The 22,350-nt window shown below is 37.9% G+C and overlaps 1 protein-coding gene across 2 annotated transcripts in view; it reads left to right on the top strand.

The window, feature by feature from the left end:
- The window catches only part of ripor1 (RHO family interacting cell polarization regulator 1), a 94,910-nt gene extending 73,324 nt beyond the window's left edge, over nucleotides 1-21,586 (top strand). For both annotated transcript variants that reach the window (XM_041795004.1, XM_041795003.1), the window contains exons 13-24: nucleotides 1,167-1,292; nucleotides 3,911-4,071; nucleotides 4,155-4,848; nucleotides 6,985-7,121; nucleotides 7,692-7,812; nucleotides 9,277-9,412; nucleotides 9,767-9,928; nucleotides 10,007-10,165; nucleotides 10,254-10,450; nucleotides 11,796-11,879; nucleotides 12,689-12,779; nucleotides 13,866-21,586. In XM_041795004.1, the coding sequence (XP_041650938.1) occupies nucleotides 1,167-1,292; nucleotides 3,911-4,071; nucleotides 4,155-4,848; nucleotides 6,985-7,121; nucleotides 7,692-7,812; nucleotides 9,277-9,412; nucleotides 9,767-9,928; nucleotides 10,007-10,165; nucleotides 10,254-10,450; nucleotides 11,796-11,879; nucleotides 12,689-12,779; nucleotides 13,866-13,963 (2,166 nt within the window). In that variant the 3' untranslated portion in view covers nucleotides 13,964-21,586. The remainder of the gene's footprint in view (nucleotides 1-1,166; nucleotides 1,293-3,910; nucleotides 4,072-4,154; nucleotides 4,849-6,984; nucleotides 7,122-7,691; nucleotides 7,813-9,276; nucleotides 9,413-9,766; nucleotides 9,929-10,006; nucleotides 10,166-10,253; nucleotides 10,451-11,795; nucleotides 11,880-12,688; nucleotides 12,780-13,865) is intronic.
- The last annotated feature ends 764 nt before the right edge of the window (nucleotides 21,587-22,350 follow it).

Below are 22,350 nucleotides of genomic sequence, written 5' to 3'. Positions count from 1 at the left end.
ACTGCCCCATCCCCTTTTGTTCCCCCCGCTGTTGCTCTGACGTACAGTCTCTGCCTCGGAGTCTGACCAGGCGGCAGCACTGGCCGCTGCTGGACATCTTCAGAGACACACTTAGCCAGAGCTGTTCCTGTAGTGACAACTCACCAGTCAGACAGCCCACTGCTGTAAGTCATTACAGAGAAAACAGTCCAATGGATGACATACTAGTGACGGTAGAGATAGAGTAGAACCTAGAGATCCAGAGCAGTAGTTCCCCCTCATGAAGCCATTAGATACATGTGCAGAGTTTCAGCTATATTACACTCTCTAACTGCACTGATTAACTAATACCTTTGATTAGAAACTGGAAATCTGCCGATATAAAGTTTCTACTTTTGTCCCTTTTTTCCTCCAAACATGCAACAAAAAGCAAAAAGGCAATGAATAAACATTTATTGCTGAAATAAATACCTCAAAATATGCACTGACAATGAAGTAATACTCATGACAGAATGAATTTATCAGGAAGTGTGTCAACTGTGTGACACAGCCAGCTGGGCTGTTGTGAGTCATTGAGTCTGCAGTGTGCTGTTATTAGCTGTCAGTCTGCTCAGGCTTATGGCCTGAATCTAGTTTGGAAGTTAAAAAAAACATCAGTTTTCTAATTTGTCACAGTCTCCACTGTTTGTAGTATTAAACCTAACTTTCACACAGTCTGTTCTGTAGTCACATACTATATTTTCTTTTGCTTTCATTAGTAAGAATAAAGTTGAAAAACTGGTGTCACTAAAGCAACTATAATAACTGTGTATAAAAGAAAAAGCTTTGCAGGGAGACAATTCACAAAATAAAATGAACAGAGAGCTGTGGTAATGAAAGATTGCTGTTAGATAAGAACAGGAGAAAAGATGTTAAAAAATAAATAATAATGATAAAGAGAGAAAAGAAAATAGAGAAAAATTGGATAACAGAAAAAGTGTACTACAGACTGAGACTGCAAACCTGTGGTTTGACTGAAAAGTCCATTAATTTTGTCAAACCTGTTGCAGCAAAGTCTAACAAACATGTGAAACACCTTTTTGCAAACTGTGTTAGCCATTGTAGTGACCATTTTTAAACAAAGATTTGCGTCTGTTAATATCCAGTACATTTTCCTCAATCCTCTAAAATGTGATACTTTCTTTTAGAACATGCTCCGCCGTCATGAAGAGCTGGAGAACGGGACGGCGTGGTCGAATTCATCTGAATCTTCTGATGACTCCTCCAGTCCTCAGCTGTCTGTAGGAGGGCTACGCAACAACACACATCAAAAGGTAACTCACAAAAAAACAGAAAGTTTTACCTATTTAAGTTTTATTTTCACTGTTATTAAAGCAGCATCCTTCCTCTCTCTAGCTGTCTATTGTCATGTCTTCCTAAAGCAAGACTTCTTAGAAAGATGGAGGTTGTTGGCATGTTACACAGGAAAATCCTCCACCTTGTCTAAACTGTTCAAAAACATTGGCAACATTTTTTGTACTTATAAAAGCCTTGTGTTTGAAATGTTGAAATATCCATTGTAACGGCACAAGTATGTAAGAAACATATTACTTATATAGTGAAGATAAAGTGGAGGAGATGACTGCAGGTTCTACTCTTCACCAGGTCCAATAACATTTCCAATGTTGTCAGCATACAGTATCTGTGCAATTTAAACAGTGCACTCTCTCTTTTAATTTAAAGTACCTTAAGAAAATTAAATATCTGTACATTTTTTAACCGTGATCATTGTAATAATAATAATAATAATAATAATAATAATAATGTCTTGAATTTATTTATTGTAATCCCATGTGTTTTTTTAAACACATGGGATGTAAGAGTTTAGAAAATGTTGACAACCTTAATATAATGAAATGTTGCCAGTGTTTTTGCACAGAAAATACTGAGTGTCTAGGACTTCTGTTTTTGTTGCTGTGGTATCAAATAGGTTTAATGACGTATAATTTTACCAGAATCATATACAGAAAAATATCATTCTGGTACTGTGACAACAGTTTGTTTTCCTTTATTTACTTTTACCACATTACAAATGCTGCTAAATTAGTTCGAGTAAACATATGAGGCAGATTATCTTATTGTCAATAAGCATATTACTATCAGTGTTGCTTATAGTAAATACTTTTTATTGAACATTAGGCCTCAAATCTTATTCATTGTCTAATCGACATAAAGTATATTGATACAGCGCCTATATAACCCCTGGATTAACCCCTGGATGCATTACCCTTTTATTGATGTTTTTATAAATAATCATGATCAATATAATTTGGCTTTTAAAAATAAATAAATAAAACCTTCTATAATGTCCAAGTGAAAACACATTTCTAAAATGTAATGTCTATTAAACAAAAATATGTCATGTAAGATAAGTGACTGCATAAATATTTACCCCCTTTAAAGTGACTGACCTTATTCAACAGAAGTCAAGTCAGTTGGTGCAAGTACTCTCACAATTAGTAAAATGGGGATCACCTGCAGTGAATGTGTCTCAAATAACTGTAGTACACTGCCTGGCCAAAAAAAAAAAAAGTCGCCACCTGGATTTAACTAAGCAAATAGGTACGAGCCTCCTATTGGATAATTACTGCATGGGCAATTATCTTTCAGCTGGCAACAAGTTATTTAACCCCAGCTGATGCAATGAGTAACTTCTCATTTCTTAAACAACCATGTCGAAAGACATATCCTGTGGTCGTGGAAAAGATGTTAGTCTGTTTAAGAAGGGTCAAATCATTGGCATGCATCAAGCAGAGAAAACATCTAAGGAGATTGCAGAAACTACTAAAATTGGGTTAAGAACTGTCCAACGCATTATTAAAAACTGGAAGGATAATGGGGAACCATCGTCTTCCAGGAATAAATGTGGTTGGAAAACAATCCTGAATGATCGTGATCGGCGATCACAATGCCAGGACTCATCGGGCTCAAATTGTGAAAGAGTGGTTCAGGGAGCATGAGACATCATTAAGACCTTAACCCCATTGAGAATCTTTGGGATTTGCTGGAGAAGGCTTTGCACAGTGGTCAGACTCTCCCATCATCAATACAAGATCTTGGTGAAAAATTAATGCAGCACTGGATGGAAATAAATCTTGTGACATTGCAGAAGCTTATCGAAACAATGCCACAGCGAATGCGTGCTGTAATCAAAGCTAAAGATGGTCCAACGAAATATTAGAGTGTGTGACCCTTTTTTGTTGGCAACTTTTTTTTGGGCCAGGCAGTGTATAAAGACACCTGTGTCTAGAAGGTCCAGTTACTACAGTTACTGGTTAATCAGTATTCCTGGCTACCATTACACCATGAAGACAAAAGAATACTCTTCAAATAAAGGTTGATCAGAAAATACAAGTGAGGGGATGATATATAAAACAAAATCCAAGGCACTGAATATCCCTCCGAACTCAGTTAAATCCATCATCAAGACATGGAGGGAAAAGGGCACGTGTAAATCTGCCTAGACCAGGCCACCCTAGTAAACTGAGTGAATGTGCAGGGGGTGAATATTTATGCAGTCGCTTATTTTACATTATATATTCTTATTTAATTGGCGTTATTTTGAAGAAATCTGTTTTCCTTTTACATTAAACAGGAGTTTTGTATTTTTTATGTCATAAAGACACATTTTATCGACTGATTCATTTATAGAATCAATAAAAGGGTAAACATCAAAGGGGGTAAATGCATCACCTGACATCTAGAGTGTCCTTCCCACCCTATAGCAACAGATTTTATGGTGGGTTTTTTTTTCATTATTTACACATCAATTCAACACAGTTTAAAATATTTTGTGTATCAATATTAATTTCTTTTTTTTTAACACTACTGAGACGGCTTTATCATAAAAATCTTTAAATAAATAACTATGTCAATGTCTCCCATTCTTCAGGCTGTGGTGGTAACTCCAGAGATCCAGCCTGCTGTAACAGGAAGTTCCTACCCACAGCCTGACATTGCGTTCTGCCTCCGAGACTCGTCTTCCACCTCCACTCCAAACTCCACCAACAGAGTCAGTGCTGCTGCAGACAAACAGCGCACGGACAGCGACAGGTAGTCTATGCTTCTTTCAAACAGCAGTCTCATTGGTAAAGGTTCCTGCAGTGGTACTTACACTGATCATGCATGATTTACAGGAGAGAAGAGAAGGTGACAGTGACGGTGAGGACCAAACCTGCCAGTGAGGAGGACGATGCAGGGAAACAGTCTCCTATAGAAACAGAGGATTTAGGAGGCACAAACAGCCTCACCTCGCGTAACTACTCGCGCTCTCTGAGCCACATCAGTGAAAGCAGCGCCGATGGCATCGTGTTGACAGAGAGATCGGCAGGAGAATCAGGGGATGCGATGTCTCCGGCCTCTGGGCTTTCTGTTAATGACATTGAGATGGAGATCAACAACAGGACTCCAGAGCAGCCCAGCTCCTCTCTCACAGACACTGACATGCCACCAAAGAGACTTGTCGCTGTCCATGAAAGCACATCAGATGAAAATGTTGCAGTTCCACTGCAGGAAGGGGCATCCAGCTTAGTCCCACCATCCTCTTCCCCCACCACAGGTGGAGTAGACTCACTCACTCCATCACAAACAAACACAGACTCACATACAGAGAGCAACGCACTGCCAGATAGTTCAGATGTAACTTACGTGGCCCGGCGGGTGGCAGTGGAGGAGGAGATTCCAGGTGCAGGAGAGGGTGATGGTCCTGTGGACAGCGGGCTGGAGGAAGCGCTGGGTGCTGTAGTTTCCTCTCTGGATGATTACAGAGGACAATTCCCCGAGCTACAAATACTAGAACAGGAGCTGAAGCTGCTGCAGGTTACACTAAAGGTAAGAATGAAAAAGGAAGAAAATGCCAAAAGCTGTGTACAACTGGAAGAAATATGGGCTCTGTTCCATTTCTATTTCAAACTTTAACCCTCTCCATGTTTTTGACTGCCCCCTTGTCCCTTGAAACGATTGCAAGGGGTAACCAGGAAATTTTCTACCAAGAAATAGGACAACCACTCATGCCACAGCATTAACAGACGTGACAGCGATACCAGACATTCCCTCTATAAGCCATATTAACACGCTTGTTTAAAATCAAATGGACCGAAACAACCCCTAGTTGTAATACAGGATTACTGTCATTATTGACAAATTATGATGATTATTCACAAGGCATTCTAGGAGATATCTCATTATACTCAGTTTGGAGTGTGCCTCTGGAAAATCTATGTTTAAGGGCCATGTACCCAATACTCCAACAGTTCAACAGCATAATTTTGCAGTCAGATGCGCTGAGTCAACACGCTTGTAAGTGTTTGTTGCCACTAGCGAGCTTAGAGTGTTTCATTTTTGAACATCTGGCAACCCGATGGACATTATCGCTATATTTAGACAGACTTTTTAAAGGGTGGCAAACTTGCACGTACAAATAAATGAAATTTATGAAAATATATTTGCATCGTAGCAATATGAATAAATGAAATTATAGATGTACATGAGGGTGTGTTCAGGCTCCCTCCGTCAAACTGGATGACCAGTCCCATCTTGTGACTGGAGATGTCATAATCCGACATCACATACCTTGTATGTGTTGGATCTTAACACTTGAATGTGGTTAATAAGGTGGTGAATGTGTAAAAAACTGTTAAGGGGAAGAAAGACTACAGCTCCTGCTGTCAGAGTGATCGCAAGCTTTAAGTCAGTAAGAACACAGCACTGGTCCAACATTTGGCCGCTTTACTCCTCTCTAGTTTCAGCCAAAAGACACAGAGCTCTTCTTTGACAATCTTTCATCTTTTGAGAACAACAAACCATGACTCAAATTATGACTTTTTAGTTTTTTTTAAGCCACAAAACACAGCAAAATGTTTTTTTATCACATTGTTACCATGTTTTCTTACCTACAGCCATTCAGTCTGAGGGTTTGTTCAGAAAGCGGGAAGTGACGTTGCTCTGCTCTGATATATAGAAACACCGTCACATGCTGATACTTGATTGGCTGATCCGTCTTGGACTACTAACGTGCTTCAGAGACCAGAACACTCAACACACTAAAACGCATTGACCTCTGTGTGATTCAATCAATCCATAACTATCTCTACCTCACTTATCCCGTTCAGGTTCCCCTGTATAATTTCTCTCTGTAGAAGAGTTTAATACTGGCTGACCTGGCCTGTTTTTATCTGTCCATTCTACACTACACTACACTAATCATATCATCTTCAGCGTCTTGCATTTGGGAAGCTTAAAGATGTTTTTCCCATGAATAAACAAAGAAAGCAGCTTGTTGTAACACATCTCAGATAGTTTTGATTGAGTGGATTTAACACAGTTTGAATAGGCTTTAATAAATTAAAATTAAGTTAAGATTTAAGGGACCATAAGATTTCAAGGCTGACTATCCCTGCTGTAATGATCCGTGAGGATGCATTATTAGTTCTGTCAAAGAAGTATAAAGACTTTATAAAGAGTGATAAAATGGCTGTCTGTGTTTTTAGAAGAAAAAGAAACATGTTCCTCAGAGTGAACAGCTGACTCATCATGTGTCTTTCAGTACAACAAAATGCTGACAAGGCAGTTGACAAGTCAGCCTGTATGTGAGCTGTTTTTCACGGGTTTTCACGTCTACAAGCATATCCTACGTCATTGTCTTTTCTTCTAATAAAGATCATCATATACCACATAATCAGGATGCTTTCACCAAGCTGACTTTAAACCAGCAAGGGTACAAATGATTGGGAAATTGTTTTCTGAATATTTGATAAACATAGAGCAAAGCTTGTTTTCCCATAGACCCGCAGAATCATTTCCATGCTAAGATAAATAGAAATCAGGTTTTTTGAAGTGCTTCCTTATTTCTTTTATGGTGAAATCAGTTGGCTGTGCCCTTTTTCCAAATATTTTTAAAGCTGTACATAAGCATGCAAATATCTGTCTGTATTCAAAGGATTTTGGTGACTGGTTCTGTGTGTGCAGGGTGGCAAGCACAGTCGCTCGCCCAGCGTGGTCAGCCTCACAGTGGAAACTGCTCTGGGCAGCTTTGACTTCCTTAACACATCTGACTGGGAGGAGGAAGAGGACGAGAGAAGTGACAAGAAGAGTAGAAATGGGAGGTCAGTGCATGAAGCCCAAACGTCTCTCACCCCCTCTGAAATAACTGAGAGAAATTCACATCCAAGGAAAAATTCAGACTTCTTTTTTAATTCTTCAGATAGTTAGATTTGTAACTGTAGTACCATGCTGCCATCTAGTGGAGGGGGTTTGTAGAGCTGTCAGATTGTGACATGATTAACCTTGTTTGTGCTGCTGTGAGAACAATGATAGACATTGCAAGTATTCAGACTTCAGAATTTTGGTCAATTACCATCAAAGATTTTGACATAAAAATATAAATGTAAAAGCATTCACTTTTGTCGCTTTGAATAAAAAAGATGTAGATCTTGGTGAATCAGTGGAGCGTTGCACCAGCAGTTCATTGACATAGCTCTTCTTACAATGTACCATTTTTTCCTACTTCACCAAATCTTTCATACTACTGCTGTGATTATATAGCACATTATATAGCACTTTATGCTGATTATATAGTTCTTTGTGTTGCTTGCTTTAAGCATCAGTCTGTTTGTATTTGGTGCAAACCAAAGAGCAGGCACTGAAGTTTTACCGTTCTCTTTTTTTTTGAGCAGGTCTCTGCAGGACAGAGGCTGGGACAGCCCTTCATCCACTTCCTCTCCCCTCACCACAGGCTGCAGTACTCTAGACTGCTCCCTAGTGGTGCATTTGAAGAACTGCTGCACACAGATGCTGGTAAGAGACTATGAAGTTGTGGTGGAGATGTGAAAAGTTTTTGCAGCTGTTTATAATTGTTACATTTAAAAAGAAGCATTATTCCAAATAGCTGATGTCCACTCTAACTGCTTTATGATCATGTAATAGCTGACACCACATCTCATAGTTCAGTTAATATGTCAAGAAGTTAAAGGTAAAAGATATTTTACACTGAAATGTCTACATTTATTATGAACAAATACTCCTATGTTGCATAGTGCTGGCATCAGGCCAAAACCTTTTAACTCTCTTTATCATTATGTTAATTTATTTGTTTTAACAAATTTTAAACCAATATCAGTGTCAAAAAGACGCTTATCATGACCATTAAGTGTTCAAATTAATTGAGAAATACAGCATTTATTTAATTCCCTGAAAAGTGGCGAGTTTGGAGATATGAGTGTTGTACTTTTTAGTGTGTAATGCATCACCTCCAACATTTCCAACAGTTTTTAAAGCCAAGAATCATTAATTCTATAGTTTTGTTTCTTATCATGGCAGCCACCAACTATAATGAACTGTCTATAGTGAACTCTATAGTGCACTCATCGGCACAATTAAAGATTTTAGATGCTACTACAGTCACAGACGTGTGGAAAATAACTCCTTGCTCTTGAAATACCACTTTATAACACACACTTCAAACCAACTTTATTCAGCACAGTTTAAATTAATCTTGTTATTGTGTGTTTGCACATGGTAAGGATGGTTGTTCTGTTGCTTTATGTCTTACCTGCTAAGGAACTATGGATGTAAATATGCAGTTTTGTTAACTCAGGCGTGCTGACATTTGTCTTTAATGCTTACATTCATTCATGTGCTCTGTCCCTTTTAAATTTATCTTTTTTTAAATGTAATTGCCATCACAGAAGAAAACTTGTAGCAGCAATAGCTCATAGATATCCATGACGATGGCTGGGGATCGAAAATAACGGTAGAATTTCATTGAAAATGAATGCATTATATTTTCAGATTTTTTTTTTAAATAGCTAAAAAAATTTCTTCAGTTTAGAGCAAAATGATGATATATATCGTTATTATATGTGTTCTGTTTATACTTACAGTTGATGGTCTCATGGCCATCAAAAATCTTCAGAAAAACTGTTACTTTATTGTGACTCAGTTTCAATTTCAATTTGCTTTATTGCCATGAACAGATCAGTTACATCTAAGCAGTGTAATAAAAGCATTAAATACCCATAAATTACACATAATATAAATGTACAGATTGAATAGATCCACGATTAATCAGTGTATAATGTATAATGAAAAAAATTTTGATCAATATGCTAGAACAATAAGACTATGGATTCTTTCGTTGAGTGCTTGTGGGGTTATATACAGACTCCATGGCATCTTATTAGCACTTATAGCGTTTTCAAATAAAAAATAAAAGATTTCATTTAAAAATGCCTTCAAATAACATTTGTTTACTCTTTGTAGCGTCTGGGTACTTTCGGCCCCCTGCGCTGCGGAGAGATGTACGCCTTAGACCGACTGCTGAGAGAGGCACGGGTCCTCGAAATCATCCGCCGCATTGTCAAGGACAACCCGCGACGCCTGAGACAGCCAGCTGAAGGTAAAATCTCTGACAATGTTTTTATGTTTATAGCTATATCTCTAATGTGCAGCTTAAAAAGCCAGCAGATCTCCGGTCGATGCGGGGCCACATATGAATGTTTTCTACTTTTCATGTCACAATCTGGCCACAGTAGCTGATGTGTCCTCATGTTAAAGATTGGGTGCAAATGCTAAAGGCACAAGGTTTTTCACTAGTATAGACAAAGATGATAACTGAGCACTGTAGTTGATTTTTTTGTCTTTTATAAGATTAAGAATGCTGAGCATTAGAAAGGCAGGTTTTGTCTCAGCTTATCAGCTCAAATAAACAAATGGAAGAATAAAAACGTACTTTGTCTTCTCTCCATCACAGTGATACCACAGCTTGGCCTGTGCCTGGGCGCTGTCTTACTTTGGCAGCAGTGTGTGGGTCAAGGCAGCATGTACAGCATTTCTGCTGAGAGTTTCCTGCACACTCTGTCCACCCTCTACTCCAACAACCTTCCTCAGAGAGCGAGCGGCATGGCCGACACAGGTAACAAATCACACGTTTGTGTGAGTTTAAAAAGTTCATGTTTGTGTGCATGCCACAGTAACACCTGTTTATGCCCAGTGTTCCTGTGCGCGGCTGAGCGAGTGCTGGATCAGAGGTTACCACGGCGAGAAGGCAGCAGAGACGGTGTGATGGTGACAATGTTCCAGTTGTGGAGTTACATAGAGGCCAATGGCATCACAGACATTGAGACGCACATCAGTGAGCTGGCAGAAGAAGGTAGAAAACTAACAAAACCAAAGAAAAGCAAAGAAAAGCAGAGAAAACACTTCTATGGTAATACTAATTTCTAACATTTGTCCAACAGTGTGGCTGGTACAGAGCCTGGCATCATGTGACCCAGATGTTATTGTGCATGCTCTGCGGCAGCCCACGCCCTGTAGCCTGAGGAGAGAAGGACTTCACGCTGTGGCCAAATTACTGAAAGACCCTCGAGGGAAAGTGTCAGCATCCGCAAGCTCTGTGCTGAGAAGCCTGAACGCACAACCCAGACAGAGAGAGCAGGTAACACAGCATGGTCAAACAAGCTCTCATAGATATGTGCTGCTAATAATATCACATGTTTTTTAAATGGCAGACATTTATTCTTGACTGAGTCTGCCATGAAACTCTAATCAACCATTTTATTTTACTATTTAGAGAGTAACTAAACCCCAAGAACACTTTTTCAGCTGAAATCCTTTGAATCCTGTGTTTTTCTGAGCGTTGTTGATTGGTTAGGATTCAAATCTTGACATATGAGTACAAAGTATTAAGATTCTACATTTTGTATTAGAAAAATGCAAAACAACTGCTCTCTCTAAGTTAAACCCAGCTACTTCAACCAAATTTTTCTACTGGCTGATCTGGTGGCAAATGACGCATGTGGTGCCAGGAGTCATCACCACAGAGCTCAACAGTAACCGCTGTGAAACTTCATTGGTGACAGCAACCAAATACGAAGTTCTTGTGGGGGGATGTAATTTTCATTTCTTACCCTAACCATAACACCCCAACCCCAAAAAATCAATGATTCAGAAAGGACTTACTTTAATTTAGTGGGACAAAATAAAGAAATTACCTGGGAATTATCAAACAGCGGATAAAATTGTCATCTTATTGTCTAAGAAATTACTTGGTAAACTACCACCTAATTACCAGAGAATTGCCACAATATAACCAGGAATTACTTGATAATTAATACATTATTATTACTAGGTCACTAAGTTATTACTTGATAAAATGCCAACTTACTACTGGGTAATTACCACCTTATTCTTGAGAAATAACTAGATAATTGCACGAATTACTATCAAAAGTTGTGGGCAATTACGGTCCACTAAAATGAAGTGCTGGATGGTCCCACTTGTCTCCCTGTTAGCTAAAACACAGCAACAATGGCTTTAATATTATTATTTGGGGTATATAACACCTTCTAACATATAATCAACTAGATGGATGGTTTTGCAACTCTCACAGCCAGTTTTATAGCTGATGGCTAAACCAATCTACACAAGTACTTCCAAACGTTTTGGTGATTTAGACCTTATGTTAAAAAGGCCCAGGTTTAAAAATCAGGAACTATCCTTTAAATTTAAAAATGTGTTTTGGTTGATTTTGATTTGGTTGAGATCGTGCTGACTACCACCGCTCAGCTGTAGTTGTGATGCCTTAAAAGTTGTTTTTTGATACAAGAATGTCTCTTTGTGTTAACAGATTACTTATTTGTGAAGATTTTAGATGATAGAGCAGCCAAACTGTCATCAGGATATCTTTGTCTATATGTGATTAGTCAGTTCGTATTAACATGCACTGCAGGATCCAGCAGCCTCATACACACTATAAACTTGTTGTGTATTTTTGTCCTCAGGCACTGGTTATCTGTTTGGAGTTGCTGGAAGATGAAATTGTGGAAACCAGAGTGTGTGGATGTAAAGCCTTAGCCTGTCTCAAGGTAAAAACACGAACAGGTTTTATCCCAAGCTAATTCTATTAAAAGTAGACACGAATTAAATTACTGTCAATATGTTGTTGTAAAAGTACAATACGTAGACTTTTTGCACTAAAATGTATGCATTCGTTAAAAAAAGACTACTTTTATGTTTTATTTGTTTATTAGTCGAGTACATATATCACCTCCAACATTTCAAATAGTTTTCCAAAGCAGAGGGAATTTTTATATTTGTTACTGGACTTCTGGTAATGGCAGCCACCTTGACAGTCATCATGAAAACACATGACATGTTTATCATTGCTGTGGGAGCAATGATTGAAAACCTATCTCCTTTATTGTTTATGTTCTGTGCTGCTTACTTGAACTACAGTTCTTCTCTGTCATCAGCTGTTCTGACTCCCAAGCTCCTCCCAAAAACCTGTAACTCTGCCCATCCCACCCCCTGATCTCTGTAAGCTTGTGGCCCCACTAGACACTTCCTGTAGAGTCAAGATGAGATGAACAGCTCAGCTCCACCACCTTCACTGCCTCCTTGTTGTTTTAAATTGAAGGTCTCTTCAAAACTGCGCTTTTTAAAGTGTATTTGCTAAACAGTAAACCACAGATAAATCTCACATACTGAGGTAGAAAGACTTTTTAAAATGGCACCATCTTTCTGATTTGCACTGTGAGCAATCCCAGAATGCTTTACAAGTTGCTTGAAGGCCACCTTTAAATAACAATGATTACATCAACGATTAGTCATAAAATCTTGTCTACTACACTGAACAGAATGTACTGACCATCATGTTGGCTCTGTCTCATTTCAGGCCAAAGAAAGTATCGACCAGTTAGTGTATCTGTGTCGGACAGACAAGGAGGAAGTCCGAGAAGCTGCCAAACAGGCTCTGCTGGTGCTTGGTAAGAAAACCAGTGAACAATGTGTAAATTCAAAATTAGGCTGTCAACATACTATGGTCTTAGGATGTATAGATTTATGGTACCTTTGTCTGATGTTTCTAAATCTGAAACAACATCTCTAAATATGCTTAAAAATTCCCCATTATTACTAATCCTGTTCCTTTTAAACCCTTTACCTGAATCCGTGAAGCAATCTAGTGTTAATACAAGTGCTTAGTGGTTCTCAACTGGTCCAGCCATTAGACCCACAACCCGCTCCATAATGTGAAGTTATGACCCAAATTTTCCACATTCTTTATCCATCAAAATTAATTTACTGAAGAAATTGCAGTTTTGACTTTAGACTGAGCAAACATGACTGCACAAAGACACTCACTAAAACTTAGAGAGGAGATGCATGCAAACATTTAATTTGATAAAAGGTCTTAAGAAATTAAGACATTGTCATAGAAAAGGTAACTTTCTTCAAGATATTTTTATCCAAGATAACATGATAAACCAGAAAGGTCTCAAGAAACCACCAGAATTTTTCCTTGTTTAACTGGACAGAGTAAAACATGTCTGCCAAGGGCTTCCATACATCATAGATATTTTCCCATAATTTTCCCAGGCTCCAGCTTGCAACTCACTGAAAACAGCCATGCACCCCACTTTTAGGGGTTGAAATCCACTGTGCTAAACCATGACGTTGAATTATCTGTTAAATGTCATTTCTTGCCCGTTGTAAATATTATTTATATTTTTCATTATTGACAGTAGTTATTGCTTTTAATTGTGAAAATACAGCCCAGATTAAGGATGAAATTGCCATAAATTATTATGATTTAATGTATTGAACACTGCAAAAATTGCTCTAACTTTGTTAATCTGTGATTTTTCTTCCATGTTTTTATTTTATTCTCATATTTGTTACATTAGAAGAAAATTGAGGCAGTAACATAAATACATCTGTCTTGTTTCTGCTGTCACTTTGTCTGACATGATTTTCTTCATGGGAGGATTCATTCGTTTGTTCCTTTTTTCATTCGACCATTTTTAATTTTTTTTCCCATGTTTGGTTGTTCCTCCATTCATTGTGTGGAGCAGGTGAGGAGGGGAAGATGGCCCACAGACACGTGGAGACGTCTCAGGACAATTTACCCAGACTCTTCGCTCCAGGAAGCATGGCCAGCACAGCTTTCTAACACAACACACAAAAGACAATCACTCACTAAACACTGCATGGAAACAGAACCACTGAGTCGGCAAATGTTGTGCTTCGCCTCAAGTTGTGACGGTAAACCCTATGCTGTACTTCCACTTAGTTACTGCCACTAAAACATAAATGTGTACAATATACAGGCTGACTTTAGAGAGAGATTCTGTACTTAAAGGGTAATTCTGATGTTTTTTCTAAAGATGGGCCTTATTTTAAATGTTTTGTTGTTAGCACAATCATTATTTAGCAGAAGTTTGAGAAAATATACCAGTACATCTTTTTTGTTGGCAGCAGTAAAACTGGCTGCATTGGCTCGGTTAATTCTCTGAGGCAAATGGGCCAGGTCAAAGTATGTATGCTAAAAGGCCCACGGTCTTCTACACCATCAGACTCTGTTGACTAAACCCATGATTCAAACTCACTGAGCATGTGATGTCCATGTACCACTGCAACCATAAATTAATTTTTGCAAAGCAGTCTGCTGGAGCAAGTATAAAATTAAGTAAACAAAATATTTGAAAATAGCGCCCAGGTTTAAAAACCATCGGAACTCCTTTTTTTACACTGGGTAAACTTTTACCATCAATAAGCTATAAATACTTATTGACCTGTGGTAACAAAACACTTGGACTAACAGGGAAGGATGTACAATACATGCAGGCTTTAATTATGGAGTGGGACGATGAAATGGATACTGAGGGACAATGGTTACAAGGAGGAGTGCATCTGTGTGGCCCTGACTCGTTCAGTAAACATTACCAGACTGGCTCTGTGCTGTTTTTTCCTGGCTCAGATAATGACACCTTACTCTAAAGCAAACCAAAAGTTATTTAAAGTTACTTTGTTTCATAATGTCAGTTTCATAACCTTCCAGGTGACCAAAAAGTTTGCAATATTTACATTCTTGTATTTTAAATTATTTTATTACTTCACGTCTGTAGTTTGGATTATGATTTCTAGAAGCAGTGAGCAAATGCAGATTCAAATTTCTCCTCATATATTTCAATGCTCCCCCTACCATACATGAAAGTACTTCCTTTTGTAGTCACTGCTGTCTCTAGATGCAGATAAAACGTGTTTTTAACCTGCTGTGGGTTGACATCTTGTTTTGTGAAGTGATATGCCTGACATACTGCTCTGCCTTTACTACGGCTCATTTTTTGTCTTTTTTCAGTCTACAGTTGTCCGTGCAGCCTCAGTTCAAGGAAGGCAGAAAAAAGTGCACAGATATATGCAAAAATCAATCAAAGCCAAAATTACAGTGATGATTTCCATTAGAATAACATGATCAAATTTTAATTAAGTTCTCTCAGGACTTTGGCCCTGACCAACATCCATCCTATACACACAGATTTGTTTATAGAGGGTCAGTGTGCAGTAGTTCTAGGTAGTTGGTGGAGTTATAAACCTTCTCTGAAGAAGTCTCCCTTAAAAAGCATTTGTTTTTGACACATAATTGATAAATTCCATGTTTTTAGAGGCTGTCTTACACTGGTTAGAAAAATCAAAGGTGTAACACGCACATCAGTGGATAGGGTGCTGGATCCAAAACGAAATAGAAGGAAAGGAGAAAAGGTCTGCACACCAAGGACCTCCAATATCAGGCGTTTATTAGCGACCAAGAGAAGTTTCGAGTCAGCGTGCTCTTCTTCAGACTTGGTAAAAACCTGATATGGGAGCTCCTTGGTGTGCAGACCTTTTCTCCTTGCCCCTTACACTGGTTAACCTGGTTAGCCATAATAAAGCTATGACCAATATAAATGCTCTGACCAGTTGTCCTGCCATCCCAATGTGTCCCTTTTTAAAGTCACTCTTATTCATACCCTCACCGATTATTTCCAACGTGACTAGATTGAGGACTCCTACTGCCTAAAATACCCAAACCACTGACAGATGCCACCATAACAAGATAAATGTGCATTCCCATCTGTCAGTACATTTACATGTATAGTAAAGTTGAGCTACAATCATAGCTCGATTAGGCAATTTAACTGAACCACTGTACTTGTCTTGGAACACATGCACAGTGTGAGAATCCATGTCCACCTCCGCTGCAGTAGATGGCAATATCTCCTCTTTCAGCTAGTTACTGTTGACCTTCTCCCTGTTTTCCTCTCCAAGTTAGCAAGCAGCTAACACAGTTATGTGAACAGAGAAAACACTGAAAACTTTCCAGTCATTTTGGTGATACACTTTACTTTTGGTACGAATGAGATCAACCCATACATCTAATTTTGGCAGTAACCAAAGGAAGATGCCAATGGGACTCCTGCAATGATTAGCATGTATGTTATTTGACTTAGGGTTCAAAAGCCATGTGTGGAGACTAAAGAGCATGCATAACATGTGTAGTCCAGAATGGTCTGATTAAGTTGTATACATGTAAAAAATAATACTTATCTCCAAGTGCAATATCTTTGTATCCTGACATGCTGGATAGACTGTTTCATGTATCCACTGAGTAGGATATATTCCACATACATCTGGGAAACCTCCCATCCAAAGTGTTTGGAAAGGGCTGGGCTTTTCAAAAAAATCCCTAAAGGTGATTGTACAAATGTCCTGTCATATTCATGACAGGCAATCAGAGCAACAATAAAAGAATGATGTAGCAGATATGCACACCTAGGGTAGTAACCTGAGCTTGACGTACAGGGGCTGTAGTAGTTTATGAACAGTGTAGCTTGTTTTTGGATAAAACTCATGCCAAGGCAGATTGGGAGAAGAGCAAAAGCATCTTGTTTGCCAAGAAAAGCTTTCAGTGTGGCTTTTTGCTCTTGTTTTGATAAAGGAATGTGGCCCAGGTCTAATAAAACAGCTGCTATACTATAGCTACATCCAAGCTAATCACTACAACGGCAGCAGCCGTTGCATATACTGACTTACAGTACAATGAAACCCCTCGAGCAACGATCACAAACTCATGCTGAAGCAGGTCGGGAGAAGAGTAAAAACATCTTTACTATCATAGAATGCTTTCAGTGCTGTTTTATACCTTTTATTTAATAAAATTATGTGATCAAGTTCTGATAAATATGTCACTCTACATGCTAAACCCTAAATCTGCTGCAGCCCTTGTTACCCTCTTCGAGTACATCTAAACACCACTGTACTTCCTCATTCACTTTAAATGATGCTGATTGGTCAGAAATCATTTAAACTAGAGTTTTGCAAGATGGATTTGCCTGATGACGGACATGCAATCCATCTGCTTTGCAAGGTTGCTATCATGGTGTATTAGTCCGACTTTGAAAAATTCAATTCAGTATGGTTTCAGTTGAACTAACATGTTAAAACTAAAAGTCTGGTGTTAGTCTGACTTCTAACTGCATGTAAACATACCGCCTGTTATGGCCTTATGACAGACTAGAAAAAAGGACTTTTAGAAAATGTTTATCAAATATAGAATACACTTTTGAGTATATTTCAGTAACGTGTTAGTGTTGCGCCGACCTTCAGGCATGTTACTTCACAAAGCAGGTGATGGGCAGGCAGGGCTCCACTGTGTTACTCAGGAGAATTTATTAGCATGGAGGGAGAAAGCCTGCTTGATATTGTAGATCCAAACATCTGCTGTTGGCGATACACTTACACACATAACTGATCCCAAACTGCAACGCTGCTGTTGTTGGCTTGTTAACTGTGAAGAGTCTTCCAGTTCATGAATCTGTCTCACAGCCTTTAATGATGTCAGTTTAATGACTACAGATTAAAATGAAGAAGAGCAATAACACACACTGTAGAGTTATGTCAGGATGATCTCTGTTGTTCCTGCACAGAGAATGGTTCAATCAATTCAGTGCCATTAATTTACTGCAATTATTTTCATGGAAATTCATTTAATATGACTGTATGCCACTGGAATTTGTTATTTTCTAATTGTACATTGTTTTATTATAGCAGAGTTTTATTATGTAAATGTATTCTGTTTTATGAGATGCTTTTTTTACTGTTACAATGATTATTCTCTGTTTGATGCGATGAATGACACTACTCCATGTAACAGTGACAGGTCTGCTGTAAAGGAGGGCATTATGCACAGAGACACTGAGTAAAACTGTCTGACTGCTGCTGGTGAATTAGTCCTTTAAGAAGGCAGTAACAGATCACTGAGTACAGATCAGTTAATCCAGGTCACTTTTAACCAGACTGAGAACAGTTTGAAGCTCCAAACCTCACAGATCTCTGACATGTAGAAAAGAAAAACCTGTGTTGTATAAGTATTGGCATTCTTATACATGAGGGAAAGCAGCAATATGATATAACAGGATTGTATTTCCAGTAAATCGGCTCCAGATGAGGAATCATGCATTATTTAAAGATAATAACAGTGTTTTTACAATGCTGCTGACTATTCCCAGAATGATGCACCTTGCATTCACTTGCATAAAATAAAACAAAATATTTTCTAAGCATTTATCTCATCATTAGAAGCTTTCTGCCTTTTTATTTTGGCTTAGTGACAAAATTAAAATACTACTATGATTGTTAATTATATTCTTTTAACAGAAAATTCTTTTTTTCCATATTTATGATGAGATGCTCAGTGGTAGTTAAGGCAGAATGCGGATTTTTAAGTTAAGTAAATGTTTTAACAAAGGAGTGAAGCATGTTGATACTGGAGTTGAAATATTGAGTGTGCCAGGTATTTTTAAAAAATCAAACCAAGGGGAAACCTTTTTTTTTTAATAGTGGAAGATTTTGACTTCTAACATGTTTTGACTTAACTCTTGAAATGCTACATAAAAAAGATCCCCAATTACTCTTACATATTTTTTTACTGCAAAGCCAGGCTTACTTTCCCCTCTGTGTAACCGCTGACGTCAGTTTCTACACTGTAAAACCGAACATGTTAAAAACACTCAATTTTTTTGTTGACACAAGTACTGGAAATATTGTTTTAGTAGACTCAAGCTAAGATATATTATCTTAAACTTTAATCCCTGATGAGTTGATAGAACTAAAAATAGAGGCAATAGATTCGTAAAAAAATTAAAAATGCTCACTGAAAAAGGCACAGAATAGACAGTACTTGTTAGAAGCAGGTACTTAGCCATTTTTAAGTAATATCAACTCAATTTTACCTGTACATTTCTATTTACTTAACATTTTAAGTTAAACTACATTGTGGAAACTTTCCTACACTTAAAAATCCAGTTTAAATCCAACTCAAAACAACATGTTTGTGTATAACCTTGTGTTCCTCATCCACTACAGTTTTACCTGATTTGTTTCACATCATGTAATCTTGAACATTTATGTCACTAAAGCCCAAAAAACTTTGGTGATGACAAGTGACACTGAATGAGACATGCACACCAGACTAGGAAGTCCTCTTCCATCATGTTCATGTCCATCATGTTGTTCTTCTAGGCAGACTTCTCTGACAGAGTCAGTCACTTCATTCGTGGTGCAAAAGTGTCTTGTGCCCAAAAGCATTCTGGAAAATCTGTTCAGTCTGACAAAGAAACGCTCAAAGATGCAGCAGTTACAAATAGTGTACTTCCATAAGATTCATATTGAGGCTGATCCCCAGCCATCTGAGTCAGTAACTTCACTCATGGTGCAAAAGTGTCCAAAGCCCACAAGCTTTCTGGAAAATGATGCAGATTAAGGGATGATTATCAAATACTTTGAGTAGGATGACCAAAGAATACTAAGCTTGAATGGGTACTATCTACATCAACTAAGAATGTGTTCAGTCAGCACAGAGAAAAGAGCTGAAATAGCTGTTTTTAATTTTTGAGTTGACAACACATTTTTTAACAATCTTCTTCTGTTCGGTCTTACAGTGTATAAGGGCAGGGGGACTGGAGTGAATGTAAGCATGTTCATATCGAAGTAGCTTGATAATATTTTATATAAAGAGGTTGTACAGCAGTCAGGCTTGAGGGAATGGTCAGCATGAAGTCCAGATAGATTTTTTAATTGTTAAAAAAAAAAACAGATGCAGAAACACTGCTTTAATGTTTAAGTCCCATGTTTTCACAGTTTATCATTTTCTCCACCCACACTGAGTTTGACAGAGAGAAATCACATGGCACTTTTGTCTCTGTTTAAATGATAATCTAGTTTCATCAGATTCACAGTGACACTCCTGTCAGTGATTTTCACTAAGCCTTTCATTTCCTCAGCACAGTTAGTGTAAGGTCATCTCTGCATATCATAAATCCACTGATAGTACCGTTTATAAACGTGCTTCTGTCCCATATGGATGTAAACATTACTGACTACTGTTAAAAGTTACAGTGGAAAAATAGAAATGTGTTACCAGCTGATATTTTTAGCCATGCTAGCAGCGGGGCTCTAGTTACAGCAGAGCTGGTCTGTGGACCACTCTGATCTAAAACATCAGGGTCAGACATTGATATGTATCATTTATAAGGGTTGGACTTTGACAGTAACTACTGGCAACCAATATAGATTAAGAAAACACTGTGGCTTACCACAATTCAATTGTTTTCTCTTTATCTCTAGAAGTTAACTAATTATCATGAGAAAAACGGTGATGTTACTCTGAGATTATGAGGTAAAATACGCTTAAATCTTTGGCAAACAACCAAAACATGCTCTGCAGCATTTCTATCCTAATTTGCAAGTTGTCTGAGAGGATCCTCACAGCTAGCATGGCAATAGCTGTCGGCTCTTTGTACCACTGTCCATAATTGTTTCATTTTTCTATGTAGCAGTCCTCCAACATCAAACCAATATGTACCATACTTGGTCTAACTGCTGATGGTTTCACTGTACCTCTCTTTCCTTTCTTTTTTTTTTTTTTTTCTATTGAACAGCTGCAAACTCTAAACAGTTGTTGCAATCAGTATAAAAAAGCAAACGCAATGTGCCAAGCCTTCTTTCTTCCCTCTGACTTCTTTAGATGTTCATTGTAACACTAAACTGTATTTAAGATTTACTTCTGAAAAACTGCATTGGGAACAAATCAGTAGTAGCTGTGTTTGTAAGGATGTGTGTTGAGGATAAAGGCCATGGGTCAAAAATATTGGTCAATAAAACTATCAGTGTCTGAGCTTTTTCTCAGAATCTAGGGGATCAGGGATTAATTTTTGATCTGGGTTTTTGTTTTACATCACCATTATCCTCTTTAGTAAATGTCATTTGTTGAAATGAGGGGTGATTGTAAAACTTCCTAGTTTGATAGTTTGTTCAGTTTGGATGTTTTATGAAGCATGTTAATGGCAACTTAAACTGCAGTGTCACTGGAATCATAATATTGAACTTCTGTCGCCTGTGGGAACTCACTTTGTATTAATGATGGCTATCGCTGTAATCTTTGCATTAGTGTAAGCGGGACAGCAGCATTCTGCAGAAATACCTCTGCGTCCATTCAACATCTCACATTGTTTAAGTGCCTCAAGCTTTGATAGTAACATAGATGCAATAAGACATATAGATGAGATGCTTTATTTAAGAATGAAGAGTGTGAAGCAGTGGAAAACCACTGCAGCACAGTATATATTTTTTCCACAATCTCGGTCAAGTGTGCAGCATTGGAAATTACATGTTTTATTCTTTTTTTTCTTTGCTAAAATATATTTCCAGGAATTCTGGTGTTAAATATATGCAAACTATTAAAAATATGTGGAACGATTTCCTTGTGTGCCAGTGTGTTTGTTTTTGTACCAAGAGACATTCATACATACAAATACCACACTTCTTTTCCAGCTGAGAGTGATCTCACATTTCCATTAAGCTAAGCAAATGTTGAACCTTAAAGGGAACCTTGTTTAGTCAGACATATGAAATTTACTTGATTAACCTGTAGTGTATTTTATCTGGAAACCCACAAGATTTTTGCGTTTTGGAGAATAAAAAAGTCACTTGTAGGCTGCCATTGTTGTGCAATGTACTCTGGGTAGTGATGTCAGATGGTTACATAGCTCATCCCACATCTTCACAACTATACTCATCTCGATCTACATTACAGTAACTTCTTCCTCGTTTCCCTCTTCAACAAAACTACACCTAGGTTAAACTTTAAAAGGCTTTAATGTTCACACTCTGGAGGAGGAAGAGGAATGCAATCATACAGCATCACTGCAGAGAGTGTACTGCACAATATGGCTGTGAGTTTACATTTTAATATACTCATAACTTTATCCAAATGTAGCAATCAAATGTCTTTCTTTGTACAACATACAAAACACTAATGTTAATCTGAAAAAGTCAGCGTGTCTCTATATGTAGGGCTCCTTTCAATGTCATTGTGTTTTTAACCAACATCCAACCCCTCTCTTTGTCTGTGTATTTCTGTGGGTCCATTAATATACAAGGTTATGACAAATTGGGATTTTTCACCAGTTTTACTGTTAGTTTGTTTTTACTTTGTTTAAAAATTCCATGTAGTTTTAATGA

This window comes from Cheilinus undulatus, linkage group 9, assembly GCF_018320785.1.
Source record: "Cheilinus undulatus linkage group 9, ASM1832078v1, whole genome shotgun sequence".
NCBI lineage: Eukaryota > Metazoa > Chordata > Actinopteri > Labriformes > Labridae > Cheilinus > Cheilinus undulatus.
Note: the sequence above shows the minus strand (reverse complement) of the source record. Positions and strands in the feature narration are given on the sequence as shown.